At 44.6% G+C, this 17,376-nt stretch overlaps 1 protein-coding gene across 4 annotated transcripts in view; it reads left to right on the top strand.

Annotated features, from left to right (window-relative positions):
* Positions 1–1,748: 1,748 nt before the first annotated feature.
* LOC137437575 (peptidoglycan-recognition protein SC2-like) overlaps positions 1,749–17,376 on the top strand; it is a 66,285-nt gene continuing 50,657 nt past the window's right edge. Inside the window, exons 1-4 of one of the 4 annotated variants that reach the window (XR_013620958.1) lie at positions 1,749–2,345; positions 2,484–2,547; positions 6,737–6,938; positions 11,198–11,316. Coding sequence is in view for 2 of the 4 variants with exons in the window: in XM_068132010.2 (XP_067988111.1) it covers positions 2,505–2,547; positions 6,737–6,938; positions 11,198–11,316 (364 nt within the window). In the remaining 2 variants the exon portion in view is untranslated. The remainder of the gene's footprint in view (positions 2,346–2,483; positions 2,548–6,736; positions 6,939–11,197; positions 11,317–17,376) is intronic. The other 3 variants (XR_013620957.1, XM_068132010.2, XM_068132009.2) reach the window with 3 other exon arrangements.

The raw sequence follows: 17,376 nt of genomic DNA, 5'->3' as shown, positions 1-17,376 counted from the left end.
TGCCCACCAAACGTCCTGCATCGGATATTGCCAGAGGCTGTTGCAGACACCGTGCATCACCGCAAGGCACCGATGCAGCAACACAAGTACCGAATCTTACAATGGCCCCGAGCCTGCATCCGGCAGCTTTTGCCCGCATTTTCACCTCCAAACCCGCTTGACCTCCGATGCTGTGATAAACCAGCATTTTGATTTCCAAACATCGTTGCGTTGAGAAACAGGTAAGCATCGCGCAACAACCAATCAGAACGGTTCAGCATCATCGGTGGTGTAATATGGTTTGAGCGTTCGCTCTGAGTCTGGGAGGTCGGGGGTTCAAACCCCGGCAGAGTTATTGTCCAATAGATCAAATTTTCATTGGTCTTCACTGCCTTGTAGCACACCTGCATGCCGAACTCAGGGGGTCTTTTGGGTCCTCGGACTTTTGGGTCATCGGAAACTTTTGGATTTTTTGGGTCCTCGGGGACTTTTGAGTCATCTGGGTCTTTTGGGGTCATCGAAAACTTTTGGATTTTTTGGGTCCTTGGAGACTTTTGGGTCTTTCAGGTCTTAAAGTGTCTTCATTGGTTGAAGGGGTCTCATAGGCGTACGTAATTAATAGACACAAAAGTATGCCTCACACACACACCTCATCCATTTATAGACTACTAGGGCATGCCCGTACTATATCTATATCTAAAATTATATCCCCCCCCTCTATTTACATGAAATGGTTTGGTCCATTCGCAACGACCACAGAACCCCCCCCTCTATTTACATGCAATGGTTTGGTCCAAAGCGAACGGCTTGCGAGTGGTGACAATCCCCCCCCTCTATTTACATAAAATGGTTCGGTCCAAAGCGAACGGCTTCCGGAGTTTGGTAAAGAAATCGCCATCGCGTACACAAACGCGCAGGAAAGCGAATGAATCGCAAATTCGTTTTTATTAGTTGTAAAACATAGTTTAACGCCAACATAGTTTGCAAACGTGAAATAAATGAATACGCTCTCAAATGTGCCATCCGAGGCAGAGTGTGCCCGCCACGTTCGGCACACGCGATCGTTCGCTGCTCTCTGATTGGTTGAATCGTTTTTTGGACATAGCTCGGTAAGTAATTGTCCGATTAATATGAAACCTTGAAAAGGCACATCCTCGGGTCCCCAGCAATATACCTGGCAAGTTTCAAGTATATCGGACCCGTGGTTGTCGAGAAACAGCGGTCACAGACAAACAAACGTACAGACAGACAGACAGACAGAGATTACTGGAATTATAGATAGACTAGGGCATTGCCCGTACTATATCTATATCTAAAATTATATCCCCCCCCCTCTATTTACATGAAATGGTTTGGTCCAAAGCGAACGGCTTCCGGAGTTTGGTAAAGCAATCGCCATCGCGTGCACAAACGCGCAGGAAAGCGAATGAATCGCAAATTCGTTTTTATTAGTTTTAAAACTTTATTAAAACATAGTTTAACGGCAACATAGTTTTCCAACGTGAAATAAATGAATACGCTGTCAAATGTGCCATCCGAGGCAGAGTGTGTCCGCCACGTTCGGCACACGCGATCGTTCGCTGCTCTCTGATTGGTTGAATCGTTTTTTGGACATAGCTCGGTAAGTAATTGTCCGATTAATATGAAACCTTGAAAAGGCACATCCTCGGGTCCCCAGCAATATACCTGGCAAGTAAAAAGTATATCGGACCCGTGGTTGTCGAGAAACAGCGGTCACAGACAAACGTACAGACAGAGATTACTGGAATTATAGATAGATATAGTAGGACAAAGCATGGACAAATATAGGTTGGTAATAATATTATTGAGCAGACTTTCAGGAATCTTGCGACAGTTAAGACACAAGGATACCTGGAAGGAACTTTGGCGCAGGAGGACATCCGGCCCATCATGCCCATGCGCTGCACCAACTCCAGCATCGTTATACCCATCCACAATCTACACCCACCAACACCCCTCTATCTCCAACACATCCAAATACCTGTATAATTACCATTTAAATTTTAAACCATTCCACTTCCTTCGCGGACACTATAACTACCCGTGTTTAATACCACAGTACTTCTCAGTTCTCATTCCGTGGATTCTTCATTCACTTTTTCTTCTCATAATACCTTCAATTTCGAGTGATGAAGGATCCAATTTGCGGGCGACTCCAGCAAAAAAGCAGAAAAGAGTTCATGGCCGACGGATTGACCTGCCAAAGGCGTGGCACGTGACCTACTTAGGCCACACCCAGTGAGTGGAGCCTCAGTTACAAACTTGGGACCGATTATATAACCGACCACACGGCGATGCGGAGCGAACATTGTAAGAACATTACAACGTACAGGTACAGCTTACAGGTAACAATCCGGTAAATTAGTGTTGATTCAAAATTGACATGTTGTTCGTGAATCGGCCATAATTTTGTTCTTATATTAATAATGAATCAATAACACGAATGTCGTGAAATATTTGTTTGTTTATTTTTCTCATTTCAGGATTAAATCCACGAAGTTAAAATGATTTTCATGATCTTCCTCTCTGTTTTCTTTCTGCCATTCGGTGAGAGATTCCTTAATAATTTGGATTACCTGTGGACTAACCTTTGCTCTGTATTGAGGTTACATATTTGTTACCTCCACCACCAACGTGGATAGAGGTTATCTTTTCGCCTTTGTTTCTGTAAGCAGGATATCTCAAAAAGTTATGGACGGATTCGGACTAAACTTGGTGGTTGAGTTGGCTGGAAGACAAGAACAAGCCATTTAGATTTTGTTTCAGGTCCGAATCCAGGTCCGAATCCAGATCCGGCCTATCAGTGCGATACAAAACGCTAACTGTTCAGTCTGGTGGAGGTATGCACTCCACCATGTGCCATTCTAGTGACTCTCTCCCATTTTTTTCTCTGCAACTGCTTGTCCGATCGATGTGAAACTTTAAATATTGGAGGGACTCCTCATCGAGAATATTTTATTCATGACTCCAACCTCATGTCACATGTTTGTCAGCCATATTTGATTATAGAAAAAAAATATGACATCCTCTCCAAAACCGCTCAACGGGAAAAATTGAAATTTGGCATATGTCATAAACCCCATGGGGAATATTGGGTTATAAGAATGACGTCGTCGGTGAAAGGTTATTTCCACCATAATTGGTTGAATTTATATCCTAATCTGAAACTTCATATATTTGATCTACGACCTGATGTCAGTGAAGAATTAAATTTATGACCGGTCATGTGGCCTGGTAGCCTGGTGTTGCTGCTGTAGCCTGGTGTTGGCTTAGCGGTTAGGGTGCCGGCTTGGGATCCTAGGATCCTGGGTTTGAATCCCGGTCGATCGCTGAATTAATGCCAGGGGGGTTGACTCAGCCTGTCATCCTTCCGAGGTCGGCAAATTGAGTACCAGCTTGCTGGGATGAATGATCACGATGTGCACCCCGATTTAGAATAGGTACACCGTATCCCTGCGCATTGTAAGAGGCGACCAAGGGTTGGCGTTAGGAAGGGCATCCGGCCATAAAAACATTGCCTCAAACAGGGAACAATGATTGTCATGGGGCCCGCAAGGCCAACCCCCGCTCTCTCGGGGAAAATGGCCTTTAAAACGATCATTCATATATTCATTGGTCATGTGGCCTGGTGGCCATATTGGATTAAAAAAAAAAAAATCTTCTCCAGAACCACTTAACAGAACGATGCAAAACATCATACATATTGTTACGGATCCGGGGGACGGCACTCCCGTTAGCAAGGGGGGGTTAATCCCCCTGTCTTGTTAAGCTGGCCATCCGACCGGTCCCGGGGGTATGACGTCACGCCCGGTCAGCGCTGAATAGGGTAGTAGGCCAATCCTTCCTATGACCTAAGTACCAGCGCCTTCCGGTACGTGAGGAAATACTCCCGCCCGGGCCGCAGCGTAATAGATGGATTGCGCCGAGCGAAGCGAGCTGCAACGCGGGCCGTTAACAAAAGACTAAACCCGATTGTAAGCGGTTCGGCCGAAATCGCGCCACAGGTACTCAATGGGGAAATCACTAAAGCGATCGGACGAGAAAGAAACCAAAGAATAAGAAGGAACAGGGATTTATTAATTATTTACACAAAAACCAAAACCAAAGAAGAAGGGAACGAAAGTAATTTACAGAAGAAGAAGACACAGCGCAAATCCTTAGACAGTCTTACTTAAACCCACAGGACAATACAGACAGACTCACATGAATAGGGAATTGCAGGCAGGAATGGCTGGAGGGATGAGAAGGGGCAGACGATCCACAGAGCTGGTGGTAGGGAGGTCCGGGGATCGCGGCACGACGTCGGTGCCCCGCGTGCACACCCTCGCCCTTGGTTCAGTGGCGAAAACCCGGTCGTCAGTGCTGGTTGGTATCGCCCACGAGCGTGCCGACTCTCACTCGCCGCAGGATGTTCGCGCCAAGAAAACGAATGGTCGATCCTCTCTCCCTCCTCTCTCAACTTCTTGGGTCGTGCTCCCTCACTCATCTGCCTCTTACCGACTCTCTTGAACCTCCTCTCGCGTCTCTGGTGGGGGCCTCGCGCCAAGGGTTTTATTACCACGCCCTTGGACGCCTCTCGAACTCACCAGACGTTTCTTGCCACGCCCTATCAAGCCATGCCCACCGAGCCCTGGTTGGTTGTTAAGGGCTCTCTGACTCCACCTTTGATGACGAGGTGGTGCCACGCCCGTGCTCTGGCGGCTCCTCCCCCCTTCTTGGCCTCGTGCGTAATGGAGTTTGGCGCCAGGCAGCGAACGCTGCTGGGCGAGCAGAGCCGGTGTGATGCCCACGAAAACAGCCCAACTGTTACTGGCACTTTGAGGAGACGATTGGGGATATTGAAAGGGGACTTATCTTAGTTGATTGATGCAACGTAGAGTCAACTATTGGAAACACAGCCTTACCTGGAACACATGATAATGATATAACTATAGAGATCCTAAAGTGTCCTACGTGTTGTACATGGACTAACTAAGGTGCAATCCTTAATTAACAGCCAATTAAGGGGACATGTACACAGGGGTCATTTATAAGGGAATTTACTACTAAATTTACATGTGAAGGTTCTAAAAACCGTAACAATATGATCGATGAGCCATGGGGAATATAGTTTGAGTTTTTTTCATATTCACCTTCATTGATGCAATTTAGCCTTAATGTACACAAAAGTGGTTGTTAAATATCCGAATAATTAGTAAAGCTATGGATAATGGCAATGTATATGACATAATAGGGTGCATGGATGATACAGGTATATGGGCCATAATAGTAGCATATTCAGTTAACAATGGTATTTTTGTTCAGAATGAACACGCGAAGAGAGACGATGCACTCTCCCGAATGCTGTTCTCGTTTGATAATGTTTTCACAGTTTATTGAGTGTTTGCGAAACTTGTGCCCTATTTATGAGAAATCTGTACATCATCCCTTACCATAGCCCTAACCCCCAGCCCATAACCCTTAACCCTTCAAAGGCCTCTGTGGTTTGAGAGATGCAGACAGCACAACCAGCTCTACATCCCTTCCAAAGGTTACTCTACCCAGCTAAGTAGTGCTGCACATTTGGAACTCTGAGACCTTTGGAGCAAACATTTAAGAAACTCCTTCTATCCACAACAAGAGGAACTTCTCCACAGATATATCTTTTGGGTCATCTTGTGTACTTTCACCACAGTAGTGAACACTTACAGAATTTTTTCATCATCATGTTGAAAAGGCAACTGCAAGAAGTGTCTCAACTTTCCCTCTCTGGAGATTTCTAGGGAATTTGATTTCCAGCTCTTTATTTAGGAGCACAGAGGTGCAGATATGATACCGTTGTCATGACTATGATGTCTTCAATCAAAGTCGGTAAAAATTGGATCAAATGTGTAAAATATGTACAAGTGTGGAAACACTGCTCAGACAAACTATTTCTGTCAAAATAATTATATAATGGGTACGAGACACACACACATACACACACACACACACACACACACACACACACACACACACACACCACACACACACACACACTGGAATTAATCCCATACAACGGTGCAGGGAATTCTGTGGAATTTGTAAATATCAGGACCAATCGATGGCCACATTGATTGCTTTTTAAAAACCGTTCTTTGTACTGAAGAAGAGGAGGTGGGTGGGGGAAGAGCAGGTGGAATTCACAGGTGACCTACTACAAAGGTCCCAACCCATTGCTCAGTGGAAACAGGTATGTTATGTCCACCGTTGAAAGTTTTTTGTGGTTTGTACCAATACACCTGCATATCTGTTACATTTTGAGCTGTCCCTGTCTGTAGGATCCATTCCATCATGACCTTTTTCGAAGCTGCTTTTCTGTAATTGTTGCTATTTAAGAATACATTTGTGACCTTCTCAATGGGCATGTCCGTTCAGGTGAACTAGTGAGTTGAGTGGCAGATCTGTTACATGGACTCCCATTGTTACATTTCCCAAGATTGAGATCCTCCTGCTTTCCCATGATTGTTGCTTGCAGTATAGGTGTATGTGTATGACAACTCACAGCTTATATAAGTTTGCTAGATTACATGTCATCAATCTACAAGTGTGGTTGAGAAGGCACACACACGTGACGTCATCAAAACCAAATTCTCCAATTACGTACACATCACAAATTTTATATGGATCAATGTGGATTACATTCCTTCAGCGATTACGAATACAAATTGTTGAAGTTGTATCTTAAATCACAATGATGACATTTTATACACCACAGCTCATCTTGAGACCATTTTGCGAGAGGATTGGGGTGGAGAATACCCGGCAAGAAGAGCGCCCATGACCACTCCTGTGCAATATTTTGTCATCCACCACACGGCTACTGGGAGATGTTTCAACAGACGTGCGTGCAGTAAAATTGTACGGACAATCCAGAACTACCACATGAAACATCGGGGATGGTCAGATATTGGCTACAAGTGAGATATTCATATCTATCAATCAGCAAATCATGTGTCTAGTTCTCTTCATCCTTTATTGCCCCACGCATGTGAAGCGAAAAAGTGGATTTAAGGAATTGGTTCATGTCTGCCCATCCATCTGTCTGTCTACAAACGTCAGTTTATGATCGAGGAGCAATTGTTTTAAATTGAATGTTATATTTTGAACATGAACCGGAAAACGAACCTGTATTTAGCAGTACTTTGTTTCTGAATTAGTCCTGATTGTGCATGCGTAGAGAGGAGTGTGATAAAAAATTTTTACTCCATCTGCATCCTGGCAGTCAAACAAATTGAAAAAAATGATTCCAAACATGAAACCCACAGTTTTTAACGATGTCACAAAGGACACAAACAACAGGCACAAAAGACGAATGTAACGTGTTAGATAGGGTGGTGTAAAAGACACTGTGTAAATGGCGGTAAATTCTGAAATTAATTTATTTATACAACTTTTACAATCACTATCTTATTTAAATTGAATTACAAACTTCAACACTGTAGAATACGAATTTCCTTCTTTGCACTTTCAAAACCCTTCCATTTAGCAGTATTTGGACATGTCAAATATGGTGGTGGTTGTTGTTGTTGTTGTTGTATAGCCCTGGACAGTTCTCTCGAATAAGCCACACTACGGAGACAGCCGATCAATCTCGTAGGAGCGACCCAAAGATCCCCCACATCCTGGATGGTTTACCCTGCCTTCACAAAGTCAGGGCCACGGTGGAGAGAGAGAGAGAGAGAGAGAGAGAGAGAGAGAGAGAGAGAGGAGAGAGAGAGATGAGAGAGAGAGAGAGAGAGAGAGAGAGAGAGAGAGAGAGAGAGAGAGAGAGAGAGAGAGAGAGAGAGAGAGAGAGAGAGAGAGAGAGAGAGAGAGAGAGAGAGAGAGAGAGAGAGACAGAGACACAGACAGACAGGGAGAGAGGCAGGGAGAGAGGCAGGGAGAGAGGCAGGGAGAGAGGCAGGGAGAGAGACAGGGAGAGAGACAGGGAGAGAGACAGGGAGAGGAGACAGGGAGAGAGACAGTAAGTAAGGAAAGGGCCGGTCCATGGGGACTGATTGGCACTCTGACCGTGACCGTGTTGCTCTGACAAATTCGGGCAGCAGGGAAAAATAGGTAAGATTTGACCCCCGACTTGCATTTGGGGGGAGGGGGTACAACCACTGCAAAGAGGCGTAAATAAGGTGGTGTACAAGTGTGGGTGTCCAAGACTGCTTTAATAGCACTAAACTTCCAGATTTTTTTCAACAATCTTTAAAATATTTTATTTTACTTAAATGTTACACTTGAACACTGTGCAGGGTAATGTGGTCTATGAACTTTCTAGTTGAGGTTAAGTGTATTCTGTCCAATTCATCCCCATTTTGTTTCATGAAGCATGCTTTCCTTATGTGGGCCAAAGTTGATGCTATTCCATGACATGTCATGTACCATTTTGTTGTGTTCTGGAAAGATCATACATGTTGTATTGTTGCTGTTATGGAAAAAGGACCCTGGGAGTTGCATCCAACACATAAGAAACCCTTAGTTAGATATTTCTTTCGTAAGTGTGCTTATTCAGGTCTCATCCTTTCATAACGGGATGGGGAAGAGGCGTTGTGTGAGTTTTTATCAAGCTTGTTCCCTCTGTGTGATTTCGCACTTTCCATCCATCAATCCCATTCAATCCATCTTTCCATCCATCAATCCACCCATCCATCCATCCCCCAATCCAAATTACTCACCCTTTCACTCCTGAACCTCTATTCCCTGTGCTTTCCTAAAAGCCTTCACCCATAACCTCTCAAACCCCATACTGGTTAAAGAACCTTTCTTTATTTAAATCGATTTCCACCCTTTTTTCTTCAAACGCATTTGAGCCCCCCCCCCGCCCCCCCCATTTTTTTCTCCATCCATCCTTTCCCTCTGCACCTTTCCCACAGCACGAATTAGACACACAGCACAACATGTCATGCAGCACACACATTACAATCATATTACAAGTCGATCACAGTGCTGAATGAAAAGTACTGTCACTACAGCACCACAGGCAGATCCTTCCAGAAGCCATCTGCTACATCGCCACCATATTTGTCTCTTTCAAAAGCCTGGGTGAGCTCGAGTCAATGTGGATGCCCAGCATGGGATCAGAGCACGTGGTGATCCTCGCTCCCTGGAGCCACACCTCACACGGGTTCAGAGAGTGCTTGTATGAACTTTGCTCCCTCGAGGCCCGGGGGAAATAAAAGCTTAAGCGATCAGAGCTGTTAGCGACTGTGGTGTGTGCAGAGGACCTGTTCAGAAGAAATCTGCCTTCTGAACAGGTCCTCTTGAAGGGTTAGAGTTAGGGTTGTTAGGGTTAGGCGCTGGGGCTGAGACGAACGGGGCTGAGACGAGCGGCGCTGGGGCTGAGACGAGCGGTGTTGGGACTGAGACGAGCGGCACTGGGGCTGAGGCGAGCAGCACTGGGGCTGAGACGAGCGGCGCTGGGGCTGAGACGAGCGGCGCTGGGGCTGAGACGAGCAGCGCTGGGGCTGATACGAGCGGCGCTGGGGCTGAGACGAGCGGCGCTGGGGCTGAGACGAGCGGCGCTGGGGCTGAGACTAGCGGCGCTGGGGCTGAGACGATCGGCGCTGGGGCTGAGACGATCGGCGCTGGGGCTGAGACTAGCACGGTGGTGAGGTCCTTAGCACGCAGCAGTTCACACTGTCTTAAACAATATTTCTGTCTCTAAGAACCCCTAATTTGTCTACTTGAGATGCACAAACAAAGAGCCTCAACTATTCAAATAGAGCTATCAATGATTAACTTCCATCCTAAGTGGGAGAAGTAGTGAATCGCACCTCATACCTTTTCTTTTAAGCTTATGCCACATACGCTGCACCTCTCCTGATATTGCACTGACACACCACTGCATTCCCTTCCTTCCCTTCCCTCCACTTTGGGATCAACGCAAGCCTGTCTGCTTGCATTGGGTGAGTCAGAGGCTGCAACTAAACCTCAAAACTGCTATTCTCTGCTTGCTCTTCCTTTATACTTCTCCCGGATGATTGTAGTGCACCAGTGTTGTCGTTGTGTACGTAAGATTGTGTAAGGGACGTTTTTACATGCAAAGGGTTAACTGTTTTATTTTGTGACGCTGCATTCTGTACATATGATTGCCTTTGTGTAAATATATGCCTAGTTTGGTAAACTACTTCAAACCTGCTCGGTTCTCTTTTATTTTATTGGTTTGGTATGGTGTGTACATAATAAATAGATGGGAAATTCTGCCCATTAAGTCGCTCCATTAGGTAGCCAACTCCCACCTACCGTTTTGCTCGGACCGTACATAATAAGTAGACGGTGTGGAGTCGAGAGTACGATTCCTCAGTTGGAGTAATTAAATCATAGAGTAAGGTAACATGACGCTGGGCATGAGGACCCTGCTAGATTTAATTACCTCAACTGGCGTCCGCGGTTCCTTGGCAACCGGCAGGGCTACGCAGTTAACCGTGGCTCGCGGCTTCAGATTTGGAGGTCGAGTGGCGGGTCCGAGCAAACGCGCAAACCCTGCTGGCGCCCCAAAACCTGTAACAGTAGGTTACCAGGACATATCTGCCACATTCAATGGATAAATGCCATGGAATCTCTGGGTCGCTCGTGTGAGATTGTTCGGCTATCTCCGTGCTGCTGGTCTGTTCAATCAGAACTGACCGGGGGCAACACAACAACAAGAACAACGCATCCAATTAGTTATTCGTGCATGCTGTTTGTGTCCTTTTTGACGTTCCTAAAATAGCAAGTTTATTGTTTGGAATGATTTTCAATTGTGTGTGACAGCCAGCCAGGCAGAGAGACTAAAACAATTGCTTTACTTCTCTGTGCACATACGTGCTCGGGACGAGATTCCGTACAACTTGCCAAATTCAGAGCTAAAGTACTGCTTAACTGCAGGTTCGTGTTTCGATTCAATTCGTGTTATATAGTGTTCAAAATATAACATTCAATTGAAATTAAGTCGTTCCTTGATCATAGAAATGGACTGATAGACAGAGTGAACTAATTAATGTTTAACTCCACTTTTTGTGATATGTGTGTGGGGTAACAAAGTTGGATTATTTGAAGAAATGTTGCAGTCTTAATGCACAGTTGAACCCTTATTCTCCTCCTTTTATTCCCTTTATTATACTGACTCTCTCCTGTCAGATATTGGAGAAGTTGCCAGAATTTTGAGTACTTTTGAGGAGCTGTGGAGTGATTGTTTGTGTCCCTGCAGTTTCCTCGTTGGTGAAGATGGCAATGTTTATGAAGGTCGTGGTTGGAGAACCGTTGGTGCTCATGCACCAGGCTACAATAGCAAGAGTATTGGCTTGAGTTTCATTGGAAACTTCTCAAGTACGTTCTCACTTTCCAACCATAGACCTTACATTCTTCAACACTTGCTTTACTTGATTCACTTATCCACAAGGACTTCTAAGGTATTAATTTAGCTCACTAATAATATCCGTTCCTCTTGGAGCGAGATGATTTGTTTTCAGAATTAACATCATTTTCCCACCCTCAATATTCCCTTCCTCCGGCAGAGGTCAGCAGTCGTTGTTTTTTATTAGCACCAGTCAGTTCTGCTCATAAAGGCCTGCAGCACGGAAATAGCCTATCGTTCTCCCGGGAGACCCAGAGATCCCTCAAATCTAAGATATTGTGCTCCTGCCTTCGTGGAGCCAGGGATGCAGCGTTTTCCAGAATGTCGTTTCTTGTGTATGGGGCACCCTGGCGGAGGTTGCAGGCATTATAAGAGGTGTCGTCGAGTCTATGTTTGTACTATAAAATATTTGGGTGGTGGCTACAGCAGAGGTGTGAAAGGTGAATATGACCAGACTTGGGAAGTTATTAAGCCTCTCCCTGTAGCATAGGCCATAGGGGAAGGCTTATTGCTGTTGTCGGGTTTGTTTTTGCATTTGGCACCCCCAATTTTTAGTGGTACCACAGAGTTCCTTAGACCTCTCGGACTTCTAAACTGGTGGTCACCATTTTGAAAATTCCTATTTTTTAACTACCTAACAAATTAATTACCTGATTTAATTAATGTCATGAAATTAAATTTAATTAAATTAATTACATTTAATTTAATTACCTAACAAATAATAAAGATTTATTCTCCTAACACTTTAAATTTCCAAGCTGTATCTTAGAGCTGGCTGGAACTTTCAGAATACACTACAATATAAGACCCGTCGCTACGCTGACGGAAATACCAATCTTTGCTGCAATGGCTAATCTATGGGGGAAGAAAAAAAGATTCCTGGGAGATCCTGCTCTCAATGCAGGAATAACCAACGTCACCTGTTGGCATTTGCAGTTTTGACACGCGTGGCCATGTACCCATAAAAAAAAAAATATATATATATAGAATTTTTTTTTGGGGATCACAAACATTTCCGGGAGTTACCCGAATCCACCGTAGTTGGATTTATTGAAATCCGTTAATCCGTTCTCAAGTTATAACACGCCAAACAAACAAACAGACAGACAGACAAACAGACAGACGCAGCTCCTTTTATAATATAGATTTCAGAATGAATCATACATGTCAGAATAAATCAGAATAAATAATGGCAATCGAAAGTATGCGAGGTGGGTGGGGGGACCTAATTTTTGACCTTGACCTAGTTTAATGTCATCACCTACTTGTAGACATTTTAACATTTTTCACCATATTTGAACTCACATTTGTACAACCGGAAAGAAATTACCCTTTCTAGGTCGCTTTGGTAAAGGCGCATTCACACTTAATTTGCATCATACTTCTCCGGGTTAAAGATCGAGGTCTTACACCCTTGGTGTACTAAACAACCATTCAGGTTTTTCTCCATTAATTTTTTTCTGCCGATGTATAAGGACTTTCAGAATGAAATTTTATCTATCTATAATTCCAGTAATCTCTGTGTGTTTGTTTGTTTGTACGTTTGTTTGTCTGTGACCGCTGTTTCTCGACAACCACGGGTCCGATATACTTGAAACTTGCCAGGTATATTGCTGGGGACCCGAGGATGTGCCTTTTCAAGGTTTCATATTAATCGGACAATTACTTACCGAGCTATGTCCAAAAAACGATTCAACCAATCAGAGAGCAGCGAGCTATCGCGTGTGCCGAACGTGGCGAACACACTCTGCCTCGGATGGCACATTTGAGAGCGTATTCATTTATTTCCCGTCGGCAAACTATGTTGGCGCTATGTTGGCGTTAAACGATGTTTTAAAACTAATTAAAACCCCGGGGGGATTGTCACTGTACTCGCAAGCCGTTCGCCGTTCGCTTTGGCGTTGCGAATGGACCAAAACATTTCATGGACCAAACCATTTCATGTAAAGCGTTCGCCGTTCGCTTTGGCGTTGCGAATGGACCAAAACATTTCATGAACCAAACCATTTCATGTAAATAGAGGGGGGGATATAATTTTAGATATAGATATAGTACGGGCATGCCCTAGTATCAATAATGCTAATACAAAATATGCGGAGTTGACATAACTGTTTTTGTCTTTGACCCATTTTTTTAGGTCATGACCCAATTATAGACATTTTAACATTTTTCACCAAAACTTAACTAAGGTTTGTCCAATCAGAATGAAATTTCCTGATCTCAATAGCACAGATCAAGTCACATTTAAACTTAATTTACATCGTACCCCTCGGGGTTAAAGGTCAAGGTCAAATGGATGTCTGAAAAAAAAATAACGCATTTTTTGTTATAGCTCAATTTTGCCAATGCGGAATCTCAAAGACCGTTTGGCCTTCCAATATGTTCTTCCATCATAATAGTGTGCCTGCACTGAAGTTGTGCACCTGATATTTGATTTGTGTCCTTAACTTACTTTTTTCGGATTGTGACCTTTTTGTTCATAACTTAAAATAATTTTCCTCTGGTTTTTCATGATGTTGAATTTTATGGATACGATGTAGATGGGGACACATTTTCTGAATGTACACTCTATCCCTAAATGCGTAAGGTCAAGGTCATATTGTGGTCCAAACAAAATATGCCTATCTTTGGTTTGCTGGCCAAGGGTAAGTCATGAGTGATCATCAACGGTAAGCCTCCTTACCATCAAGGGTAAGGGTTACCCTTGTTGATCGTTTTGTGATCACATGTATCTCGTTTCTGTGTTGTCGATGGGTGGGTGTTGTGTTTAATACCCAGGATACTGATTGGGCCCAGGTTATTTATTGCGTTTATGGTGATGTGGGTATGGACATGTTTTTTGGTTCACGAGTTATCACACAGAGTGACCACGATATTCGTCATGGGTGTGTGTCTGTGTGTCTGTCTGTCTGTCTGTCTGTCCGCAGCATAACTACCCGATGATATCATCCGATCTTGATGAAACTTGGGTGGGAGGTTGATATCATGATCTAGTTGTGTCCTACCCAGAGTGGGCGTATTGTGCCCAATGTGGGTGGAGCGACGCCCGAAAAAGATGTCTTTTTAGGGGGTAATCGAGTTCAAGCTACATCTTCTCCGAGGGAGTTGGTGGAATCTGACAGGGGTTTCGGTATTTGGTTAGGCCAATGTCATGTGTCTAGCCCCACGGAGATCGATTTTTCATTTTTGCCCCAAGGTCAAGGTCACAAGGTCACGGAATTTAGAAAAGTCGATTTGTGATGGTTTTATTACATTGTTCGCTTCCTGATAGGGTGAAATGTCGTACATGATCTTATATTATCACATACATCATGAAATACAAGTTTTCCAACAAATTTCAGAATCTTCGACCTTTGACCTTTGAAGGTCACAAAGGTCAAATTTTCAAAGTTGTCGGAATCGAACCGAATTTTCTGTATTGTGTAGCTAACTAACCTCATAACTGATTATACATTATTTTCTATCTCATTTCAAGGTCAGTAACCTTCATTTTGACATTTCCGGGCCAGCACCACACACACTTACGTACAGCTGGCTCTTAAAGGCCTGCGCACGCAGCGCATTGGGGCCTTTTGTAAATAGGCATGTACACCGCATGTCGGGGGCTGACCCCTGCCACGTGGGCCCCCGACCCCCCAGTCCGGGCCTGTTTCGGTTATAGTCCGTCCTTTGTCATTGAATACCGCTCGCTCGTGAACCATCGTCGTCTCCTGACTTGTTTGTCGTTGTCATTGATTAGTGAAGGTATGTTTTGAAGGATGTTGTTGTAGTGTCTTTGTGGTGTAGTCTTAATGTGTCTATTGGTGGCTGGACATGCCATGATATGGGTGATTAGGGTTGGCACTTGCAGCAATAAGGAACTGCACACTCCATGTCCAAGTGGTCTTGGACATTTTCACGTCTGTGTGTAGGTGCTCGATGGGTGTTGTTCATGTGCAATGTATGATGATGTGAAGGGCTCTGGTTTGCATGGTCTGTAGGGTGTTGAGATGTGTGTTTGATAGGGTGGAGACCCAGGATGAGCTGGTGTAGTCAATGACTGATCTATTGTACTGTTTGTATGTTAGTGATGTTGTTTATTTGTGGTGTCCGAAGTCGGTGCCTGTGAGTGCCCTAAGTGTGTTCAGCCTGGGTGTGGAGTTTAAAAAAATGTTTATGATGGGATCTGAGAATAACATGGATGTGTTAAAAGTGACACTGAGTATTTTGTTTGGTGTGTGTGGAATAGGGATGTTGTTCAGTGTGATGTGTGGTGCAGCGTTATGTTCCTTGGTGTAATTTGTTCAATGAGTGTTGATTTTTAGGGGGCTACCTTCAATCTGTTGATTTTGAGCCAGGTTTGTAGGGTTAAAGTTGTACTGTGGTTTTGTTGATGTTGCTATGGGTCGAGGTAATGGATATGTAATCTGCATTTGAGGCTATTTGTATGTTCCTTTGGTAGTTGTGGAATGTCATGCATGAAAACATTAAAGAACGTGGGGGAGAGGACTGAGGCTTGAGTGACTCTGTTAGGAAAGTATCATGTATGTGATGACTTCCCGTTCAGTTACTTTTGACTGTTTGTATTAATCGGTAGTTGGTAAGCCAGTATTTGTTTTTGTTGTGCAAATTTACGTTGAGTATTTTGTTTGTGAATAAGAGTTTTGGGATGGCATCAAACGCTTTGCTGATGTATCGTGTTGGGAGAATGGTGTGTTTTGGCAGTTACAGTTCTCTTGAGCAAGCCCACGGCACAGAGACAGCCGATCGATCTCACAGGAGCGACCCAGATATCCCCCATATCAAGGATGGTGTACCCCCGCCTTAATAAAATCAGGGCTGCGGCAGAATTAGAGAGGGGGAAAGACAAGAAGGAAAGGGCCGGTCCATGGGGACCGATCGGCACTCTGACCATGACCGCGCTGCCCTGACGAATCCAGACACAGCAGGGAAGAATGGGGAAGATTTGGCCCCCAACTTGAGTTGGGAATGGGGAGGGAGGGAGGAGTACAACCACCATGAAGTAGCGTGCTCGATAGTTGTGGTTTTCTACAGTTGTCATCAATGGTGTTTTGTGTGGGGTTTGTGAGGAGAGTGGTTCTGGAGTGGTTTCGGCTGAATCCATGTTGAGTGTGCGAGAGTGGGACATGAGGATTTGTTTGTGCAAGTATTGGGCATACTGAGACAACAGGTACGGAACTTGCCAACGCCAACGACCTTGCGATCCTGTATCAGAGCAAGTCTTTACGAGGAGGTCGAGGTCACTCTCAGCCGAGACATTGCTTCTGTGAACCGCTACTATCACCAATGGCACCTACATCTCTGTCCAAAAGTCAGTCTGCTCTGTTTTCCACTTTCAGAACAGTAACACAGACAGGCAGCTGAAAGTCAAGCTAAATAACACCTGGCTTCCATTCACACAGGCTCCTACCAACCTTGGCATGCAAATTGATCGCTCCTTGACCTTCAGGCAACATGCAGAGAAAGTAGCAGGAAAAATAGACACTGGACATAACCTTTTCTGCAGACTAGGTGGCCATGACTGGGGAGCTGATTTCACTACCTTGCACACTTCAACACCTGCCCTGTTGCATGCCCCTGCAGAATAATGCGTGTCCACCTGGGGAAGGAACCACCACACTAATAAGGTAGATGTGCACCTCAATTATTCCTCAAGGGTCATCAGTGAATGCCTTCACCCAATCATCTCCCAGTTCTTGCGAGCACACATTCCCATCACATTGACGAGCAGCTATTATGAGACAAGCAACCCTAAATGCATTTCAGTACCCCAACCACCCCCTGCACAACAATCTAATAGAAGATGTACAACCGAACCACCTTTCCACAAAGTTGCAAGAGCCGCAAACCCTTTACTCCAGCAGCTCAAACCTATAACACAGCAGACAATTGCCTGAGCAAACACACGTGGCAGATGAAACAATGGCGTACCTCCCATCCCAGTGGCCACCGACAATACCTCCCTTGCTTCACCAAGCCCCCTGGTTGTAACCTGCCAAGGAAAGATTGGTGCAGCCTTAACTGGTACCAAA

The sequence above is a fragment of the Myxine glutinosa genome, chromosome 12, assembly GCF_964187855.1.
Source record: "Myxine glutinosa chromosome 12, kmMyxGlut1.1, whole genome shotgun sequence".
Classification (NCBI taxonomy): Eukaryota; Metazoa; Chordata; class Myxini; order Myxiniformes; family Myxinidae; genus Myxine; species Myxine glutinosa.
The sequence above is the reverse complement of the archived record's forward strand: the minus strand, read 5'-3'. Positions and strand labels throughout refer to the sequence as shown.